This window comes from Mchenga conophoros, linkage group LG23, assembly GCF_057382185.1.
Source record: "Mchenga conophoros isolate Kocher_MC1m ecotype Shallow Benthic linkage group LG23, M_conophoros_male_GT1.1, whole genome shotgun sequence".
Lineage (NCBI taxonomy): Eukaryota > Metazoa > Chordata > Actinopteri > Cichliformes > Cichlidae > Mchenga > Mchenga conophoros.
In genome coordinates, this window is record NC_140547.1 from 6,111,169 (window position 1) to 6,131,272 (window position 20,104).

Sequence of the window (20,104 nt, forward strand, 5' to 3'; positions counted from 1 at the left end):
TTCAGTGATGTCTCTCTCTCTCTCTCTTATAACGTCTATGGTTTGACCGTCAGTCAGCCAGAAACTGTGACACCAAAGGTCACAGTCCAGTCCAGTTCCCGCTCAGGGGGCTGCAGTGTTAGCTGAGCCATACACACAAACATCCAACCCTTGTGAACATGATACAAACACACCATCTGTCCATCTGCATCCTGGTGACTTCACGGTTAAGTTTGTGTATGTGTGTTTCAGATGGATGTCTGTGTCTGGCAGTTGCAGCAATCATGATGAGATGTAGACTGATTTAATTGCACATCAAAGCAGCAATTTACCCCTGCCACAGGGCTAGTGTGTGTGTGTGTGTGTGTGTGTGTGTGTGTGTGTGTGTGTGTGTGAGAGAGAGAGAGAGAGAGAGAGAGAGAGAGAGAGAGAGAGAGAGAGAGACCACCTATGCATAGTCTTCTCAGTGTGTTAATTGTGATATGGTTTAATGAAAAATATAAAAGTGGATTATATGGATCTCGCGTACACACACACACACATACACCGATTTTGTGTCATACTGGGGTGTTTCTATATAAATATTTCTCTTATTTTGGTCAACCCTCCCAGAATGGCTTCTCAGCTTCCTTTTGAAAATACAAGGGACAATTAGATAAGTCCCTAAACGACAGGCAGCTCTCATCCCTCTGTTAATTAGTCTGCTCTCTCTGTGTGGCTGACTTGCATGATGAGGGAGGTGGAGGAATGAAGGAAGGAGAAGGAGCATGTGTATCACCAAGGGAGGAAGGATGGAGTATTCAAACTCATCCATCATAGACAACTGAAACAACTGTGATGGCAGTACTGGGTTTAGTTCATTAAAATCCTAAACTTTAATAAATGTGTATCACAGGAATAATTATCAGAGTATTGATATGAATATTGATCAGATGAGAAAATCACATCTAAAATGATCTAATTTATTCTCAGTGCAGCTAATTTTGCTCCACAACTCTTCATATGCATTGCATACTTTTGCAGATTTGATAGCATTACATCATGTCACAATACTAAAAATAGAGGAGAATACACCAGCCACCCTTTTCTGTAACCCATCATGCCTGTGGTGTGGTGGTTGAAAAGCAAAACTCGAGTCAACTCATGCTACTGTACATACTGTATGATTGTGCTGATCTATAGACTGCTGCTCTATTTATTCTAATGGGAGAATCTGGTGCACAGTTGATAGTGCTGGTTTACTGACCAGCTCCTTGGCCTTTGCCTCAGCATGATTTAGTGCCGCTGCTCTGCTGACATTGATTAACTGAGGAGTCTTTACAACCTGCAGTCAACATCCTGGATTTATTGTATCCCAATCGTCCCTGGATCCTGAAAACAGACCAAAAAAGGGACAAATTGAGAGAGGAAACACAAAGACGTACGAGCTGGAGTCAGATGACAGAGAAGAAACAATGTAGAAAAGAGAGAATAAGAGAGTGAAAGAAGTAAAGAGAGGAAAAATCTTGGCAGCTTTCCCAGAGAAGTATGTCCTTCTCCAAGACCTGCTGTAATAAACTGATAACATCCTTTCAGCACCGCCATGTACAGTGGTATACAAAATATGTTTGAGCCTGTGTTTAGTAGCTATATTGAGAGGAGGATGGTTTATATAGATAAATAGATAGATAGATAGTCTAAACGAGCCCTGACGGCAGATGCAACTTTGCCTCTCGTGTTGAAGGTGTTGAAACCATTTCTTTCCTACACCCTGCCTCAAGCTACATTTACTATTCCAGGCGAAGGCAAGTAGGCGGCCAAGGGGACCTTGATGTCACCAGAACAAGTTTAACATTTGCCACCATATAAAGTGGCTTTGCAGGCAGGCCAATGAGAAGCCTCAGACATTTGAAAATTGCCTGGCCACCCTTCCCGCACATAAAAAGCTTTCTGTCACCTCATTTTTCAGGAGAATCTCTCACTCTGTTCCTCCCTCTCTCTGTTCGTTACCTTTCTCTTTCTATCGTTCACTCTTGCCCTTTTTTATTCACATGTAGGATGAGCTCGCCTTTTCTGGCCACAGAGAGCAAGGTAATATGTTTTAGAGAAAGTAATGGGAGATATTCCACTTCCAGCTGACTCTTTAACAGGAGCTCGGGTTGTGGTGGCTGGTGTGTGGGTGCGCTGTATGAATGAGGGAGACCAGGGTGGCTTTCAGCTGTAAGTAATGGCTTTCTGTATGGTTCTGGGCAGCCCTGAAGCCTATTCCCACTCGGCACCATCAGGGTGCTCAGCAGTGTCAGCCCTGCTTTCTATAGCATAGAAGCTCTTTCTCTTTTTTTTAACCTGTCCTTTGCCACTCAGACCATCGTGTTTATTGAAAATTTGAGGAATCGCAGCAGAAAAGCATCTAAATGCAAACATTCAGACAGACAAATGGACTTGATAAAAACACCTGTCTGGGTTTGGGTAAGTGTGCGCACGCAGTTTTGTGCAGTAAAACACAGTAATTGACAACACTTTTCAGCTCTGAGGCACACAATGGTGGAGGAAGCGCAGTCTCATCCTTGCTTTTTATTCCCTCTTCCTTCATGGCTTTTATCCCTCTGTCCCTCTTGTCCCAACTCCTGATTAACTGCACCTTTTCATGTGAGTACGAGGAGCTCCTCATTCATGTCCTACAGAGCCTATTAAAAAATAATCTGCATTCGTGTGGGACCTTTAAATATAACAATTACAGAGTTCTTTGTAAAATAAAATGCCTCACTTGCAATATCAAAAGAAAAGCGAACAATAAGAAAAACAAAAGCATGAAACTCTTTGTTTAAAAAAAAAAAAGGCACAAATTATCTACAAAAAGCATTCAAGTGTGTCCTGAGTTGAGATGTATGCGCAGGTGTATGCACTAATGAGTTTATATCAAGTGCATGTCTGCATTCGAGTGCGTGCGAGCAAGCATCTGTTCATGTCATCCACACTTCATTCACACTCTTAGCACACAGGTATATCCACATTCCCATAGGTATTTTAAACATTACTTATTCAGTGTTCATAATATTCCAGGCTTCATTTTAATGCAGATCAGTTCTCCTCCCTCATAAACAGTGCCTTCTTCAGACTTTCAGATTCTAAGGAAAATTTTATTGCCTGTATTTGCACTGTTGGCATGCATACGTGCGTGTGTGTGTGTGTGTGTGTGTGTGTGTGTGTGTGTGTGTGTGTGTGTGAGAGAGAGAGAGAGAGAGACAGAGAGAGAGAGATGGAATAAACCTGTCTCTGAGTTAACCTGTGTGTCTAAGCCCATATGGTGGTTTCTTAATCTCATGGCAACTTTTGCGTTTTGGGAGTCTTGCCATATTCCCTCACCCTGGTCTACGAGCTTCTGTTCCCTTCCAAGCATATACAGAGAGTGCAGGCATAGCAAAGCATCAGGGGAAATTTATGGCTGCTTAAGATTCAAGTTCCCCTCTCATCCACTCAGGCTTGGCATTTGAGTTGGGCTGAAATAAGCCTTGACTTTCTCAGTACCGTTTTTGTTTCTCTGTGCCTTTTCACACTTTGTTTACCTCACTTCCTTTCGCTTTTATTTCAGCTACCTGCCCATTTTTCTTCCTCTCTCAATTTGGATGGTAATTGAGGAGTTATCAATGAGTCATCTCAATTGTCAGCTGTACAACTTATTCTCTTCCAGCACACAGTATATGTTCCTTTTTTCTTTCATTCTTTTTTCTTGTCTGAACAGCCGTACGGTCCTGCTGTTTTGCCTCATACAGGTTTTATAAGCTGGAATATAGCCACCCACTCAGCCATTGTTTTTATTTAGGTGTTTCATGCTGTAGCTCGCCAGCAACAAAAGAAACCCACCCAAGGATAACACATGCTTCAAGACAGGTGCAGAAAATGTGAAGTGCTAAAGCCATTTATGTATGACACAGCGTGACAGGTTGCTTGCTAAAACCTTGGTAATATCCTCCTGGAAGGAAAACAGCCCTTTGTCACTCGAAGGGTAGCCTCATTTTTCACTCTAAGGGACTTATACACAGACACTGATGGGACTAACTCCCCCTGTGAAACCAGCATTAATGTGTGTGTGAATGTGTGTGCATGTGTGCTGCGGGGACAACAGAAGTGTGTGGCGATGGAGTGACAGGCAGCCCGAGTGATTAATGTGCCTCCTTAATAATGCAGTATGGCGAGGAAAGAGTGTTGCGACAATTTGAGAAAAGCAAATAAATGAAGCAAGATCAACACACACAAAAAAAGACTTCTTTGAGCCATGGGTAAAGATGGTGGCAGACGTAGACTGGCAGCTAATTTTATCCAAATATAGATAGACAGAAAAAGGTAGAAGGTGAGATTAAGATGGAACGACAGATGGATTGAGCAAGTCAACCATGAAAGGCTGAGGTTGGACCAAGGTCTTTGGAACTGAAAGGAAAATGCGACAGCTTGGCTCTGTATCTTTCTTTCAGGATGTCTCTGTATTTTTGTCCGTCTGTCTGTAACCATCTAGCTGTCTGTCTTATCTACAGTATCTGTGACAGGCATGGTGGGGAACAGGGCACATCTCTGACATGCTGAGATCTGGCTGAATCTTTCCTGCTGATATTACCACACAGCAGGAGAGATCATACTGACTTTCAGTTGCGATTAGTCAGCTTCGGTTGGAAGACTTTCTAATAGCATTAATAAATCAAGGAATCTCTGTATGTTTTTCTGCCTTTATTTTCTTTGCATATCTCATTAGCTATTCACCCGATCCACTTCACACTTATATTATGGGGGACCTAGATAAGTGAAGCGTCAGCTTTGAGGCTGTATAGATGAGGGGCTGGGCGGTAAAGGTAGTATTTGTAGGTTCTTATGCTAGATTTATTACTTCCTGTCTGTGATCTCATATAACATATTCAAGTCACATAGTTCAAAAAATAAACCTTCATTGACTTGTTGTCATTTATTCTCCTTTTTTGGTAGGAAAAATCATATTAAAAGTAGCTGAACTCTTTTAGTCTTTCAGTTTCTCAGCATCTCTTAACGTGTACTCAGCACAAAATGATGTGACACAGCAATTGTAATCTTATTTTTCAGTTGGTGTCAACAAAGTGGATATCTTCCTTTATGAATGTTTCGACAATATGTTGCCACATCCTTACAATTTACTGCACAATGGAGCTTAATGTCAGCTGCACCGGATAGTTAACTGATTCTCATTTCTAGTCAGTTAGCAGTGACTTAAATAGAGACTTAAATAAAAGAATAGTAAATAGTAAAGAAGTAGAAGTAGAATAAAAGTAGTCTTAAATACCAGATCTTATATGGTTTGCCTACTCTGATGTCAGTGGTACGCATACTAAAGAGCCCATCCACAGGTGATACTTAAAAAGCACGTGCTACTGGTAGGATCAGGAAATTGGTACAAGATAAAAGACCTAAGCTGATCAAAAATCTACATCAACATGTATGGTATGATTCTTGTGAGGCAGAGCCAGTTAAATGGTATATTATGTTGCAGTATTATAGTTCATCAAAAATGAAGAGTGGAGCAGAACGTCTTTAATATTTAACTATCAGACCAGCTAATATTCAGGCTCCATACATAGTGAACTCTGCTGCACCTATTTAGTAATTAAACAGCCCTGATTCTGACTGGAATTTGCCTGAGTTCAATATATAAATGTGGAGCCAAGACTGGAGCCAAATTCACATGGATCAGAATATTTTTCTTGCATCCCCCAAACTCTTGATGGAGAATTTACGCTGCTGAATTTAGACTCGATGTGGGAGTTTAATGTCAGGTCTGACTCAAGTGAGCTGATGTTTTCAAAGGACAGTCTCAGCATGTTGTCTGGAACATACTTTGTAGAAAGCACTTAGAATACAGATGTAGAAAACCGCTCTCACTTATACAACATTGTCCTAGAATCCTTGTAACAGCCAGAGTCCTATTGTGGATATACAAGAGATAACCTTGCATCACAAAAGAGGAGAGAGGAGGAGAAAGGAGGGCACAGCGGTCTATAGAAAGGTGTGATGTACCAATGCAAAGCATTAACGTTGTCCTGGAAGAGTTTAATACACAATTTGCAGAAAAGGGCATACTAAGATAAAATGTTGTACTTTTTATTTACTATAGCTTTGTGGAGGCCTTAAATTTAAAATGCAAAGGGAATGAAAAGCAAACACCATGAAAAAAGTGAAGGAACGATGGATAGTAGACTAAATGTAGAGATGATGGTTGGGTAAAATAAAAGGAAGCGATGAAATTGGTTGGTCACAGTAAACAAAATTGTGACCGGAGAGTGCACATGAGTAGCTGCTAATGATTAACAGCTTTGATAAACTGAGGAGGGAAAGACACAAGAAAGAGTCAAACCTAGCAACCAGTGAAGGAAAAATAAAGCACAATATCAAACTATGATGAATATGGAGCTGCAAGACAGAAGGAACAGAGGTGGAAAGGAAGATTCATGAATGCACTGGAGGAAGATGTGGCTCAGTATACATGAAGAGGATGCAAGAGATAGGGTGAGATGGAGGCAGATGACCTGCTGTGGCAGAAGCTTAAACCGTGACTGTGTAATTACTTAAGCAATTTTGAAAACAATATGCTTTTATTTTAGAATTAATTAAAAAAGTTCCGAATGTTAGAAAATACAACACCAAGCCAAAATAGCAATTAAGATAGACTTTTAATACATGCTGTTTGGACTTGCAGAGTCTTCTGTGTATATTCTCATGAAAGTTGAAATTAAATACCTGATGCTGATCTAGCTTTTCTAAAAAAAAAAAAAAAAGAAGAAAAGAAGAAAAAACAGATCAGTTCAGTTAAATTGAACTTGTATTGTGATGCCTGTCCTGCACATAATTAAGGCTGCAGGCTTTTAATAATTACTTTCAGAGAGTTTTGTAAAATAGCTGCATTTATTTGCCTTAACCATTTGCTATCAAGCAGGATTTTACAAAGGTTCAGCTTCAAAAATGTTCTTTTTGCAAACTTGCTGTTTTGACGTGTGCTGCCACCGTGGACATTGAGCTGTTGCAGAGCATATGTATTTGGTATGAGGTCAGTGTTTTTGTCCTTGGCTGTAACGTTGAGATTGAGTCAGAGAGACCAGCGCTGCCGTAACTGACACTGGTTATCTATGTCCTGCATCTCTGCGACCAGCCACTAAATCCTCCTCCATCCCTCCCACCCAGCTCCTCTCCTGCCCTCAGGCCCCGCTTGGCCTGCCATGTCTCCAGAGATGCCATACTCATTATTTACACCCGGGACCCAACAGCAGGAGGCCGACTTACCTCATTTGGTCTCCATCCCCTTGCTTTTGTGACTTAAAGACATTATGTTATAGTCACATATACATAAATAAATGCTCAGATAATAGTGTTACTTGAGCCTTGTTTGTATGGTCGTCCATCTCTTGTTTTCTTGTTGGCTGCTGTAAACTCTCGGACAACTACGATGAAAAATACAAAAGGTTGCAAAGATCTTGGCAAGAGAGAAAAAATATTCAGTCCTGTGATGTACACTGGCATTGGGCAGTCATTATCAGCATGTTTTAGTTCCTATACTCCTTGAATTTTAAAGTGAAAGCTAAGCCAGCATCGGTGTAAGTCACAAATATCCCTAGTTATTTAAAAAATGTTTTCCAGATAAACTTATACAGACATACCATAGACACCTCCTGTCAACCTACCTCTCAAATACATAGCTTTTTTTGTTGAATGTGGCAGACTCGATCCTGCTTTGATTCAGCAGAGTTTTCAGCAGGCAGTGTGGAACAAGCGAACCCAGAGGTCCATCATGTTAGATTTGGCTCTAGTATCCTTATCTATCTATTTTTATTCTTGAAATCCATCAGCATCTCTTCCTCTTCTTCAGCATTTTTCCCAAAAAGTCTCTTTTGCTTTTCCCCCCTCCATTAAACCTTTGAACAGCTTGCTATATCAAGCAAGCCATTAGGCACATTATATAGTTAATATTTTTTACCAGAATTTTCATCACATCTATTGCCAGTTGGTTGATGGCTTAGTGCGCAAAGATGGTATGGCATGGTTTTTGAGAGCTTGGATATAAGGTGAAAATTTATGCCATGAAATATTCTGAGAAAGAAGCACATATTGGGATAGATTTAAAGATAAAAGGTAAATCTCAGCCTGTACATTTAATTCTGAGCAATAGCTATTTGTGAAGTGTAAAGATAATCGTCTATTTCTTTATTGTACTTCAAAAGGATTAAGCACAATGGTCACATCAAGTCGAGGTATTTATTACATAGCCTTTAAAAGCCTTTAATCACCATTGTCTGAAAAGGCTTCAGAAGACTTTATCCCACCCACATTACGAAACAGCAAATTAAACTGAAGAATGAACTGTATGTGTGTCCTAAGGCCTTCACTGAGCAACAGGGGGGGGGAAAAATCCCTTGAAAAGGAATTATTAATGATGACTCATCCAAGCATGTCTAGTGTATTAGAAGAACTTCACAAGGGCAATGTGTTGATTACAGTTTCCTTTGTGTACTCACATTTCCTCCCTCTCTCTTCATCTCTGTCTCCAGGTGCAGCAGGATGCAGGGCTTACTGCCTGTTTGTGGACCGCAGCTCCTGCTGGCCCTCCTTCTGCTTCAAACTGCGGTCTGGGGTGAGTCCTCATTAAACTGTGGGCAGTCCCCATCGTCTGACCTAGAGTGCATGTAATACAGAACTTTCTGATAACCATCTGCACACATAGCCATTAAACCAGTGTCTCGGAAATCTTCCCAGAAGCTAAAGTTTCTACAAATTTTCTCTTACGTGTATGATTCTACAGTGTGCATTAGATTAATTATAAACAATTAAATCACAAGATTTAGGTTCTCTGATACACAGACCACTCTTGCCTCACTTTTCTGACCCAGAAGTTATATCCGAGTTTTATATCTTTTGTTTCTTAGCAGTAGCTGATAATGGCTAGCTGTGCCAATTAAGGACAATATAATATGGATAATAGCTATAGTCATTTAGATGTGGCCAATTTGTGAAATATTGCGTGTTGTGAGCAGTAGCCCTCCGCAGCTATCTTCAAGGAGATTAAAAAACCACATCTCTTTACATTTCTCATTAGCTCTTCTCGGTCGTGCTGACATTTTCTTTGTCAGTGTGTCCATTTCCCTCTAATTCTGTAGCCGCGCTCACGATGTGAATGCTTGGCAGACCTTCACCACCAGCCCACTTACTTTCATTTCATCTGCTCGTAATTACCCCAAGGGTTCATTCAAGAGGAGCTTGAAAGGATGAGAAGTACAACAGAAATCACATCTGAGATCTCCGAAGCTAGCTTTCACCCTCTCAGCCATTTTAGAGAGACTGAAATGATTTTGATTGAGATTTGATAAGTCTCTGAGATATTTATTTCTAATATAAATTTGCAGAGCTCATTAAACTTTTCTTTGATTGGGCTCAAAAGCTGGACTTTACGATCCTAATCCTCTCATTATGTGTCAGCGAGTTAGCCAAACTTTTGAATGTTTGTTTTACTGACTCACTAAACCTTTGAGTTTAGAAAAGGACATCGTGACAGAGAAACATGTAATTGGGTGTATGAAAAGAAATCATCCATACAGTTAAGACGGAACTCTAAGTCTTGTCAGCCTGTATGCCTAATCTGGTTAACTGCTATCTTATCTGTCTGTTTAGTAGTGTTATCTGTCCATTACAAGGACACAGTATGCAATACAAGGATCTACAACCCACGGTACTTCTTTGCCCTCTCCAAACTCTCCTTGTACACTCCTGCTGTGTATCTGTGTGTATCTGCATGTGCTGGTGTGTATGTAGGACAGACTGCACGCCCCCTCACTGCTCTCAGTGGCCTCCCCAACCGTCTGCTCAGTGTATTGCATTGTTTCTGCCTTCTGTGCAAGAAAAAAAAATCTACTGTCCTGGCAGCAGGGCCTTTCTGTGACTCAGGGCTCTGATTCCACAGCAGAGAGATGATGAAAATGCAGCCAACTCTTCTGTCTTTCTCTGTGTGTATTTGTTTGTGTGAAAGCCTCAGGTTACATCTGCCAGGTAGTTGCAGCCAACTTACAGAGAACTGTAGCCCGCACACACACAGAGCATCTCCAAGGAGTCTGATAACACACTCGTGACAATTCAGAGTGTGTATGTCATGCGAGAAGACACTCCCTGCTTCTGTTTTGGAGTTTTGGAGGAGTTTTTGAGGCCATCAACATCGCCTGTTCTCGCTTTCTTTTTTTCCTCCTTGCATTTTGTGCTTTTTTCCACTTGAGTGGCTCTGGAAATAGTCAATGGTAGGGGACTACTGGGAGGGGTGGCACTAAAGCTCACCCTGTGACACTTTGCTTGACAGCCCTGAAATGGAAAGATGGTGGGGAAGGAACAGATTAGGTGTGAGCTTTTTGCACGTGTCTGTCTGTGTGTTGGCGATAGTGTGAGCTTGCCTTGCACTCCTGTACAAACGCTGATATACTTGTATATATGCATGTTTATGAATTTTAAAATGTCGGCAGTGTGCCAAGCAAGATAAAGGTATCATTATGCCTCAGAAGGTCCAAAATTAGTCATGGCAGCAGCCTCAGGGAAGTTAGTGTGAAGCCTGACATGGCCTGGTAAAAGTCAGCTCAGGCACAGAGAGCTACAGTGAGAGGGTTAATAACTGTCACCTAGGAAGGCGGAGGAGACAAAGCATGTAGTCAGATTTAGAAAGGATTTAAGGCATGATTTAAGATTACAGTAGGTATGGGGGAATATACCTGATCACAAAATACCCAGGGAGTTGGTAACGAGGGTCATTTACTTTAATCACCCGCTTAAATAGATTTGTTTGATTTGATTGTTGCTTGCTGGCATCGTGACTTGTGCAATAAGTTGAGCTGTTGCTTTCATGGTAAGGCAAGGCATGGGAGAGAGTGTCTGGCACCGTCAAGTCCTGCATTGCACGAGCGCTAGAGGATGGCACTGGTTCAGATGGTAAGAACAATTTGTGGAGTGACACAGTTTGCTGTGTATGATAGTCTTTTTCAACGCTGGACATTAAACAGCCAAAATGCCTCCACATTCCCATATTCCGTCTTTTCTACAGTGCCCTCTTTTGGGACATGAGAGACTTGAGCTGCGTCAATTGGGGTGCCATGTTTGGTAACATTGTTTTTGTCTTTTATCTCGCTCACACTCCTAATGTACTGGTGTACATTAACATTAGTAGAAGTGGTACTCTTGCAGGCTGTGCCTCAAACCTACCCTCACGTGGCTTTAACTGTATTCAGACCACATGCCTGGTTCAGGATGGGACTGTTAAATTAGAGCTTTTCAAAACCAAACCCTAGTGAGCAGTCTGGAAATAGCAGCAGCACTATAAGCAGTCCAGAATTGCATAGGAAGGTTGCCTTGAAGAAGCGATTGGTCACATTTAGATCATATATGTTTTTTGCCTTTTATGATTATGCTTCTTGTACAGAAAAAAAACGTGCCTGGCTCTAACCAGGTCAATAAGCACTGTGTTCATTTATCAAGGCTTAATTATAACAGACGTGCATTAGATAAATTCCCACCCTGCAAATTTCACAGCACAAAATAAATCCATCTTTAATCCAAACTCTGGCTGTTTGAACACTATTATAGTTTCGAACACAAGTCACAGTTATTCTTTCTCACTTGATCTGATTGTTGCAAACTCTGCTTTCCGCTGCAGTGTGATCATTCAGAAGGCTGACTTGCTCAACAAAGCACCGACTGTCTGCGTTTAGTTACAAGCAGATAAAATATCTGTTAAGATCCAAGTAGAAAGATTTCTGCAGGTGACATTTAGAGGAAGGAATAAATGTCTGAGACGCAACGTCAGTCGGCCATTCATTTCAGCCAGTATATCAAACTGAGCATAATCTTAACTTTATTGTATAGCCACATTGTATATTCCTGTTACATAGCACAGCATCAGTTCAGTCTAAATATCAGAAATGTTTTCCTGATTTGTCTCATCTGTTCTGTCTTGTTTTCGCTAAGACTGTGGATTCACTCTATCTTCCGTCTGTAAATCTTTTTTTCTTCGCACAACTGGTAACATTAGCACACATCTCTGGCAGAGACATAAAGCAGCTAAAATGCAAAATGCTGCTCATTAGTGTGACATGTCAAGTGGCAGAAACAGTTTGTGAAAAAGAAATCCTTTTGCAGAGGATACATTTTACAAATCAGGAACATAACAAAATACATGTCTGCATATGGCTGCTGTTAATTAAGTAAGACAGGAATTTGCAATTAGTGCATGTGTACATTCTCCTGTCTGTCACATTAGGTTTTGTTTCCAAAGGCTACTTTTCATTAATTTTAGTCTAGCTTTGAAATAGGATTAGGATTTATATGAAGAAAAGCCAAACTGAGAAAAATGAGGAGCAGGCGTTAAGAGAGAAAGAAGTCGGTTAGGCAGAAAAGCATAGGTGGTATATAATAAGAGCACAAAATACCCAATGGATGGAGAAGAAAGACGTGAGCGCAATAGGAAAGAAAACATCAAGAAGCTGAGGAGGACTCCTGGAAACAAGTGGGAGTTGAAGGGATGTTTTGGTGGAAGATATCATGAGAGAGAATGTCAGCAAGAAGACATTAATTCCAAACCCTGCATGATGTCCGCCTGGCAGATCTGGTGTGCTTAGAGAGGTGACATGAATGTGCATGGACACAGACACACACACATACACACAGACACAGAAAACTTAGTGTGTCTTTGAATGTCTTTGGTTTAGAAGATCCAACTGTTTGTGTAACTTTGTATATTTACAGTGTGCGTCTCTGCAGATGAGACTGTGTACTTCCTGTAGGGGTAGTGCAGCTGCACTGCAGTGAAACACACACCACTGATCAAACACGATGGAAAAATGAGGAAACCAGCCCTTCGTTTAATTTACATTATACAGTACATAGCATCAGATCTGCTCTTTGAGGAGGCCACCGACAACGCACACAGTTAAAGTGTGTATGCATGTGTGAGCGCGCGTGTGAGTGTGCTTTTAATCAGAAGCTTCTTCCCGCCTTTTTTTGCACTTGTGGCGCCTCTGTTGCCATGGTTATGGTTTCTTGGCTTGGACAGGGCGGCATCAGCCTCAGCGTCGTTTACTGTGCTCTTCGTAAGCGATAACGTGGCAGTGCTTAAGGATCAGCCATCGCCGTTTTCATGTTATTCATCTTGTTCATTTCATTTCATTTCATTTATTTATTCATTTTCAGGCACAACAAATACCTATATTGAACATAAAATACACAAAACAAAAAACAAAACTTGCCTGAAAAAGGAGTGGGACGAAGAAAACTTATTAAATCCCACCCCTATACTCACTCATCAACAAAAAAAAACAATAAACTTCCCGCAGCTACGCCCATCATTGCATACAGACCCATCAACAGCCCCGGACACATACAAGCATCTAAGCGGCAGCTCGCAACCAACAATTAGAGCCTTCATAACTGAATACAGAATATATAAATTATAAATTGCATTACCACAGGTAACAGGCAGTAATAACTACAAGTAACAAACACACATACATATACATACATATATATCTACACACACAAGTACATATATGTACATACATACGCACACTTTATTTTTTATTTTTTATTTTGGAATCCATACCAGCAATGGTAAGAGGACAGACATTACAGAGCACACTAAAACCCATCATTGAGTATACTGTGACCAGACCAACTGTTTGTAGAGAAATTTAAATCTATGAATATTTTTGCATTGTTTCAATTGTAAACTCAGACTGTTCCAGATTTTCACACCACATACAGACACACAAAAGCCTTTACGGGTTGTTCGAGTTCTGGGTAATTTGAATTCTCCAAAGCCTCTCACATTATAAACCTTTTCTCGAATTTCAAATCTAGTTTGTAAATTTGCCGGTAAAAGTTTAGTAAAAGCTTTATACAAAATTATGGATGTATTGTAATTAACCAGATCCTGGAATTTAAGTAACTTTGCCTGAAGAAAGAATTTGTGAGTATGATCTAGATAACCAGCCTTGTGAATAATACGCAGTGCTCGTTTCTGTACTGTGACTAATGGATTAGTTGTATTTTTATATGTGTTTCCCCACACTTCCACACAATATGTAAGATATGGAAGAACCAGAGTACAGTACAGAGTACGAAGTGCATCTTTATCAAGGTATGGTTTCACTTTGTTCAAAACTGCGAGGCTTCTAGAAATTTTGGTTTTTATGTGTCTGACGTGGGGTTTCCATGAAATTTTGTTATCAATTATAACTCCCAAAAATTTGTTTTCACTCACATTATCAATTGGTACACCTTCAATGATAATTGGTAATTCTATATTATATTTTAAATTACCAAAAAACATTGCTTTAGTTTTATTTATATTTAATGATAATTTATTTATGTCCATCCATTTTTTTATTAATTTTAGCTCCCTGTTTACAGTCATTACAAGATCAGTATAATCATCGCTACTGAAAAATATGTTGGTGTCATCTGCGAACAGTATGAGTTTAAGTACTTGAGAAACATCAAAAATATCATTTATGTATACATTGAAAAGTTTTGGTCCCAACACTGACCCTTGGGGAACACCACATGTAATACCAAGTTTCTCTGAATGGTAATGCCCTATGCTAACATATTGTTCCCGACCTGTTAGGTAACTTTTTAACCAGTTACCAGCTTTCCCTCGAATACCATATCTTTCCAATTTATCCAGTAAAATTGAGTGATTGATTGTGTCGAAGGCCTTTTTGAGGTCAACAAAAATACCAACTGCATATTTATTTTTATCCAGTGTATCAGTAATTTCTTCTACTGCCTCAATTATCGCCATTGAAGTGGTTCTTTGCGTTCTGAAACCATACTGACCAACATTTATTATTTGATGTTTTTCAAGGAATTTTTCTAATCTTGAATTAAAAAGTTTTTCTAGAACTTTTGAGAATTGAGGCAGTAGAGAAATAGGCCTATAATTGGTAAAACTGTGTTTGTCATTACTTTTATATAGTGGTATTACTTTCGCAATTTTCATTTTTTTTGGAAAACAACCGGACTGAAATGATAAATTACAGATATATGTTAAGGGACTAGCAATATTCAGAATAACCTGTTTAACTACAGACATATTTATGTCATGATAATCCATTGAAGACTTACTTTTACATTTTAATGTGATATTTATTACTTCTTGCTCATTTGTAGCTGAGAGGAACAGTGAAAAGGGATTTGATTTTATATTACTGATATTTTCATTTTTATGACACGGGATGTCCGCTGCTAGTTCAGGGCCAACATTTATGAAGAATTTATTGAACCCATCGACAATATTACTCATGTTGTGATTTTCACCATTTGCATCAGTAAAATATTCAGGATATGATGTTCCAGAAGATCCTTGTTTAATTAAGTTGTTTAACACATCCCAAGTTCCTTTTATATTGTTTTTATTTTCATATAATCTTCTTCTATAATAAAGTTGTTTGCTCGTTCTTATAATATCAGTCAATTTATTTCTATATGCTTTATATCTTTGTTCCACTTCTTTTGTTTTTACTTTGATAAACTGTTTATACAGATTGTTTTTCTTTTTGCAAGCATTAATAATTCCTTTTGTGAGCCAAGGACTTTTTATCTTTTTTTTCTTTGTCATGTGTTCGTTTACAGGACAATGTTTATTGTACCACATAGTAAAAATATCTAGAAAATTATCATAAGCCTTGTCCACATCTGACTCTTCATACACCGAACTCCAATCTTGTTGTGCTAAATCGAAATTGAAGGCATGAATTGCTTCTTCATTTATTATTCGCTTTGCTATCATGATCTTGGTATCTATTTTTTTTAAATCACAGTCACACAAAGTAAAAACTGGTAAGTGGTCAGTTATATCACAGACAAGCAGACCACTATTAATTTGGAAATCCATGACATTAGTAAAAATGTTGTCAATAATAGTGGCGCTATGTGATGTTATTCTGCTTGGCTTTGTTATTGTTATTGTTCTCTCCATTTGTCTTTGTGCATCATCCAAGGTCTTTTTCAAAGGATGCATTTCTTCACAACCAACAAAGAAAACCCCAAAACAATAAAGACAGCAAACGAAATGCTCTCAGGAAAACAAAACTAACCCCCACTTACCACCATTGCCCTTGACGTGTTTTATTCACACAGAAGGCAAAACTTATACAGCTTCCACTTGCTCTAAAAAGTTCGACTTTACCCTCTTTCTTTTGTTTTCCCTGTTTACCAAAGAAACTTACCACAGTAAAATACATATAAATATTTCTCCTTGTGTGTTAATTTGAATAATTTCTTGTGAAAAAATTTAAATGCAACTATAACCTCATACTAAGCAGCTACATAGTCAGTTTTGAGGGCCACTTTGAGGTCTAATGATTTTTAACTTTAAACAGGAGTACCTGTTTTTTTATTTTGTTGTTGTTGTTAGTTTTTTTTTAACTTGCAAAGTATATGGTTAATCTGATTATTATTAATTAAACAACTGAGCAGTATTTGAGTATGCAGAGCGGTAATGTACATCTAAAATAAACAGCATCATTAAAACACTTGTCATGTGCATTAAGTGCATTTTATCGGATGTCTTTGAACACAGAACTTTCATTTCTGGCAGATTATTTAACCCAGTTCTGTGTTTTTTAGTGAGGTATCAGAGCACCAAGTGCACAGGAGGCCAGTTAAACATACAAAACTGTTACAGTCTACAAATAATCAGAACTAATCTAACTGTATCATAAATAAATACTTGAGTAAAAGTGCAACAGAAAATTTCTTAGGAACTCAACAGTTGTAAATCTGTTTATTTTTACACAATTATGTTTCTGATAATCATATATGAATTATTAGTAAGGCATTTACCTATTGCAGTTAAATAAATATAAACCGCTTCCTGTGAACTGTCTCTTTATGTAGCACCTCCCAGGTGAAAGCAAAATCTCAAAAGAGTTCAAGCCGTGCCTGCTGCTGTGCAGTTGTATGTGTTGTATCGACTGTCATTTCTTAACACAGTAATCAACAAATAGCGGCGTGACTCTGTCAGACAGCTCGTCTGTCATGATTTATGACCTGCACACACTTGTCCACACACACACACTTACACAAACATATAATCAGCTGGCATGCAGGCAGCAGAAGTGGAGTGCCGACGACTGCAGAGGGATATACTCGATCAGTCCCGGGAGCTCTTGACTGGCAGGTTGGCAGCTGTGATGTTGGCAAATTGAAGACAATGCTGCCTTTATCTTTGGAAAACCCATTGCAAGCCCCATGGAAAGAAAGAAAAGGAGGAAGAATAAGAAAGAGAGAACGAGAACAAGGAATGATGTTCTCAATTGTGTTCCTATTACAGTGAAAATGCCATTACCGCCCACCTTGTGTCTGTGTGCAGCTCCGTGCCAGCTATATAAAGGCTCTCCGACTGTTTAATAATTCGAGAGCACCTCTAATGGAAAAACAGATGGGTCAGTGGTGATGATCACGCAGATGCCTCTGTGAACCAACAGAGAAAATGGGAAAATCTAAGCTCTACCTGCAGGCTGCTGGAAGTGGATCTTCCGGGAAGAGTTGCACGATGTGTCCTGTTACGCCTTACCCTTCTCGTACCCATGCAGGCAAAGACACAAGATGAGGTCAATAAAAGATCACCTGGTGACATTTAGAAGAGTCCTCCATAGCACCTTGGGTTTTGCTATCCAATGTTGCCAGTGGACAAGTTTTACTGAGCACACGCTCCCTTTTTGAGCACCTTTCTGCTTTGTATTGACATTCAGGATTTCCTCTTGTCTTTTTTCACCTCACAGCCAGCCAAGCCTTGTTTAGAAAAAAGAATGACAATGAGAAATATGAAACAAGGATAGATAACAAAACAAAAGAGCCTTGTGTGGGTTATGCCTGTGACAACATTTCCATCTAAATGCAGATTTCAGATAGAGGTGGCACTGGCGCCCTTGCTTGTTTACATTCATTACCATGGAGGAAGAGAGCAATGTTGTTGTTTGTCTTGTTTTTTTCTTTCTTTCAAAATTCCCCCAGTCCCCTTCGAGATGTAATTTAGGCTTTTCAACAAGTGAATCGGCAATTTATTTTATTTAATTTCTCTGAGCAAATTGCAGCACTGGCCATGTAACAAAGATAAGCATTTGTCCAAATAAAGTGGACAGAAAGAGTGAAGAGTGGGCGGGAGAATGTGAATGAGATTTTGATTGTGAAACTTGGTTGGCTACATTTAAAGCTTTGTATCGCTTTTGGCAACATTGGGGTTGTTACCCAAATGACACTTACGCAGGTGGAACTTGGCAAGAAAATGGCAGGCCAATTAAAAGAATAAATTTGCCTACTTTTGTTCTGTGCACGCTTTAGGCAAGGAAGTTTGTAGGTTGATTGTCTTCTGGGAGCGCGTTTCACTCTATTTGTGTGTGTCCGGGCATGTGTGTTGGGAGGAGGGGCACGTGCATGAGTGTGTGACAATCAAAGACGAGTGCCACATCCTCAAGGGGGATAAAGCAAAGAGCGTGACAGCAGGTAGTGGAATCTGATAGCCTCTCTTCTGAAAGATGTTTTTTTTTAAGTGTGCTTCTGTTTGTGTTTGTGTGTATGAGCATGAATGTCTCACTTTGTCAATCTTTACACATCTCCTGCTGAATCATAACAGTGCATGTCTACTTTTTCCATCATCTTCTCTTGACTCCCTTTCCACATCACATCACTTCAATTTTCCTGTTACACATACCCCCTGTTTCTTTTTTCCTTTTCTTTCTGTTCGTTTGGATATTGGGTTTGTTTCTCTCCCATTCCTTACCTCCTTCCAAACTCATCATCCTGGACTCTGTCATGATTGAGTCAGTTGTGTATCTTTTAGATTACTTCTGCAAGTTCTTCTATCAATGCAAAATGATATTGTTGCTGCCATCAAGTAAAACAGAAGTCAGAAGTAAATTATTTCCTGCACGTCTACTCTCATACCAGAGAGCTCAAGTATTTTCTGTGCTGTTATTGACAAAATTAATATGAATAATTTATTAGAAATTATAAGCATCCCAATACACCTGGTAACCTTGATGCTTTGATAAACTTAAACCTTCCACTGAGTCAACATTCAGCCGATGTGAGCTGCTCATTATATAAAAACATTGCTTAGTAATCAGGACTAGTGAAAGTGCCTGAAGTCATTTCATTATTATTTGCAAAAAGGGACTTTCTCAGTGTCACCGCTTGCCTTGACTGAAGGTGTCTAAAATATGTGGCACTCTAAAACACTTTGCAAAAACTTAATCAGATGCATTCCCTGTGCAGCTAAGCAGACCAACAGTGACCACATGAGCTGCCAGGCAGGAGGAAAAGAGGAAGACCACAGAGGAGATTTATGGAAGCAGTGAAGGAAGACATGCAGAGGGGTGGTGTGACAAAGGAGGATGGTAGAGATGGGATGAGCAGAAAGTTAGATGAATAGAAGAGAGAATGACATCACAGTCCAATAAACCCTCAACAAACATGGTTGTGGGAATATGCTTTACTTTCTACAAAATCACCTGACATAAACCCCAATGGGAGCATTAAATACTGAGAAAGTCAAGCATTCATTACATGGCAAGAGGCTATTTGGAACAGCCATGCTGGCAAAACAGTGGTATCCATGGTTTACATGAACTTGTGGTGTCTGTTCAGCTGAGATGTATGGTTTCATATATATGTTTTATATTTTGATAATAAAATTAATATTGTTATTGATTGAGCCTAACAACGCAGGAACTCCAGCAACACGTAAAGCTAAAGAGGAACAACTTTTGTTGCTATTTACTGATTGAGCCACCAGAAAATAAATATGAGCATTCATCTAACTAAAAAAACATTTTTTTAATACATAGGCGAGAAAAAACAGTAATCAGAAAAAGGTGTCTTCTCTAAGTAGCCACATGGTAACAACCCACACTGCTTTGCTTATTTATTCCTCACCTCCTCTTCTTGTCTTATCGTTCTGCTTTCGAAAGCTTCATGCATTTTGTTTCACAGGTCACCTCACTCGACGGGCTGAATGCCTCTCGAGTGCAAAACGAGAGGCCATTTCAGAGCACAAATGCTGTTTGATGTTGCCATGCCAAGCAACACAGATCTGTCGGTGAGGGAGTTA

At 39.5% G+C, this 20,104-nt stretch overlaps 1 protein-coding gene across 2 annotated transcripts in view; it reads left to right on the forward strand.

The window, feature by feature from the left end:
- ncanb (neurocan b) overlaps positions 1-20,104 on the forward strand; it is a 174,313-nt gene that overhangs the window by 29,634 nt on the left and 124,575 nt on the right. For both annotated transcript variants that reach the window (XM_085264010.1, XM_085264009.1), the window contains exon 2: positions 8,517-8,599. In XM_085264010.1, the coding sequence (XP_085120136.1) occupies positions 8,527-8,599 (73 nt within the window). In that variant the 5' untranslated portion in view covers positions 8,517-8,526. The remainder of the gene's footprint in view (positions 1-8,516; positions 8,600-20,104) is intronic.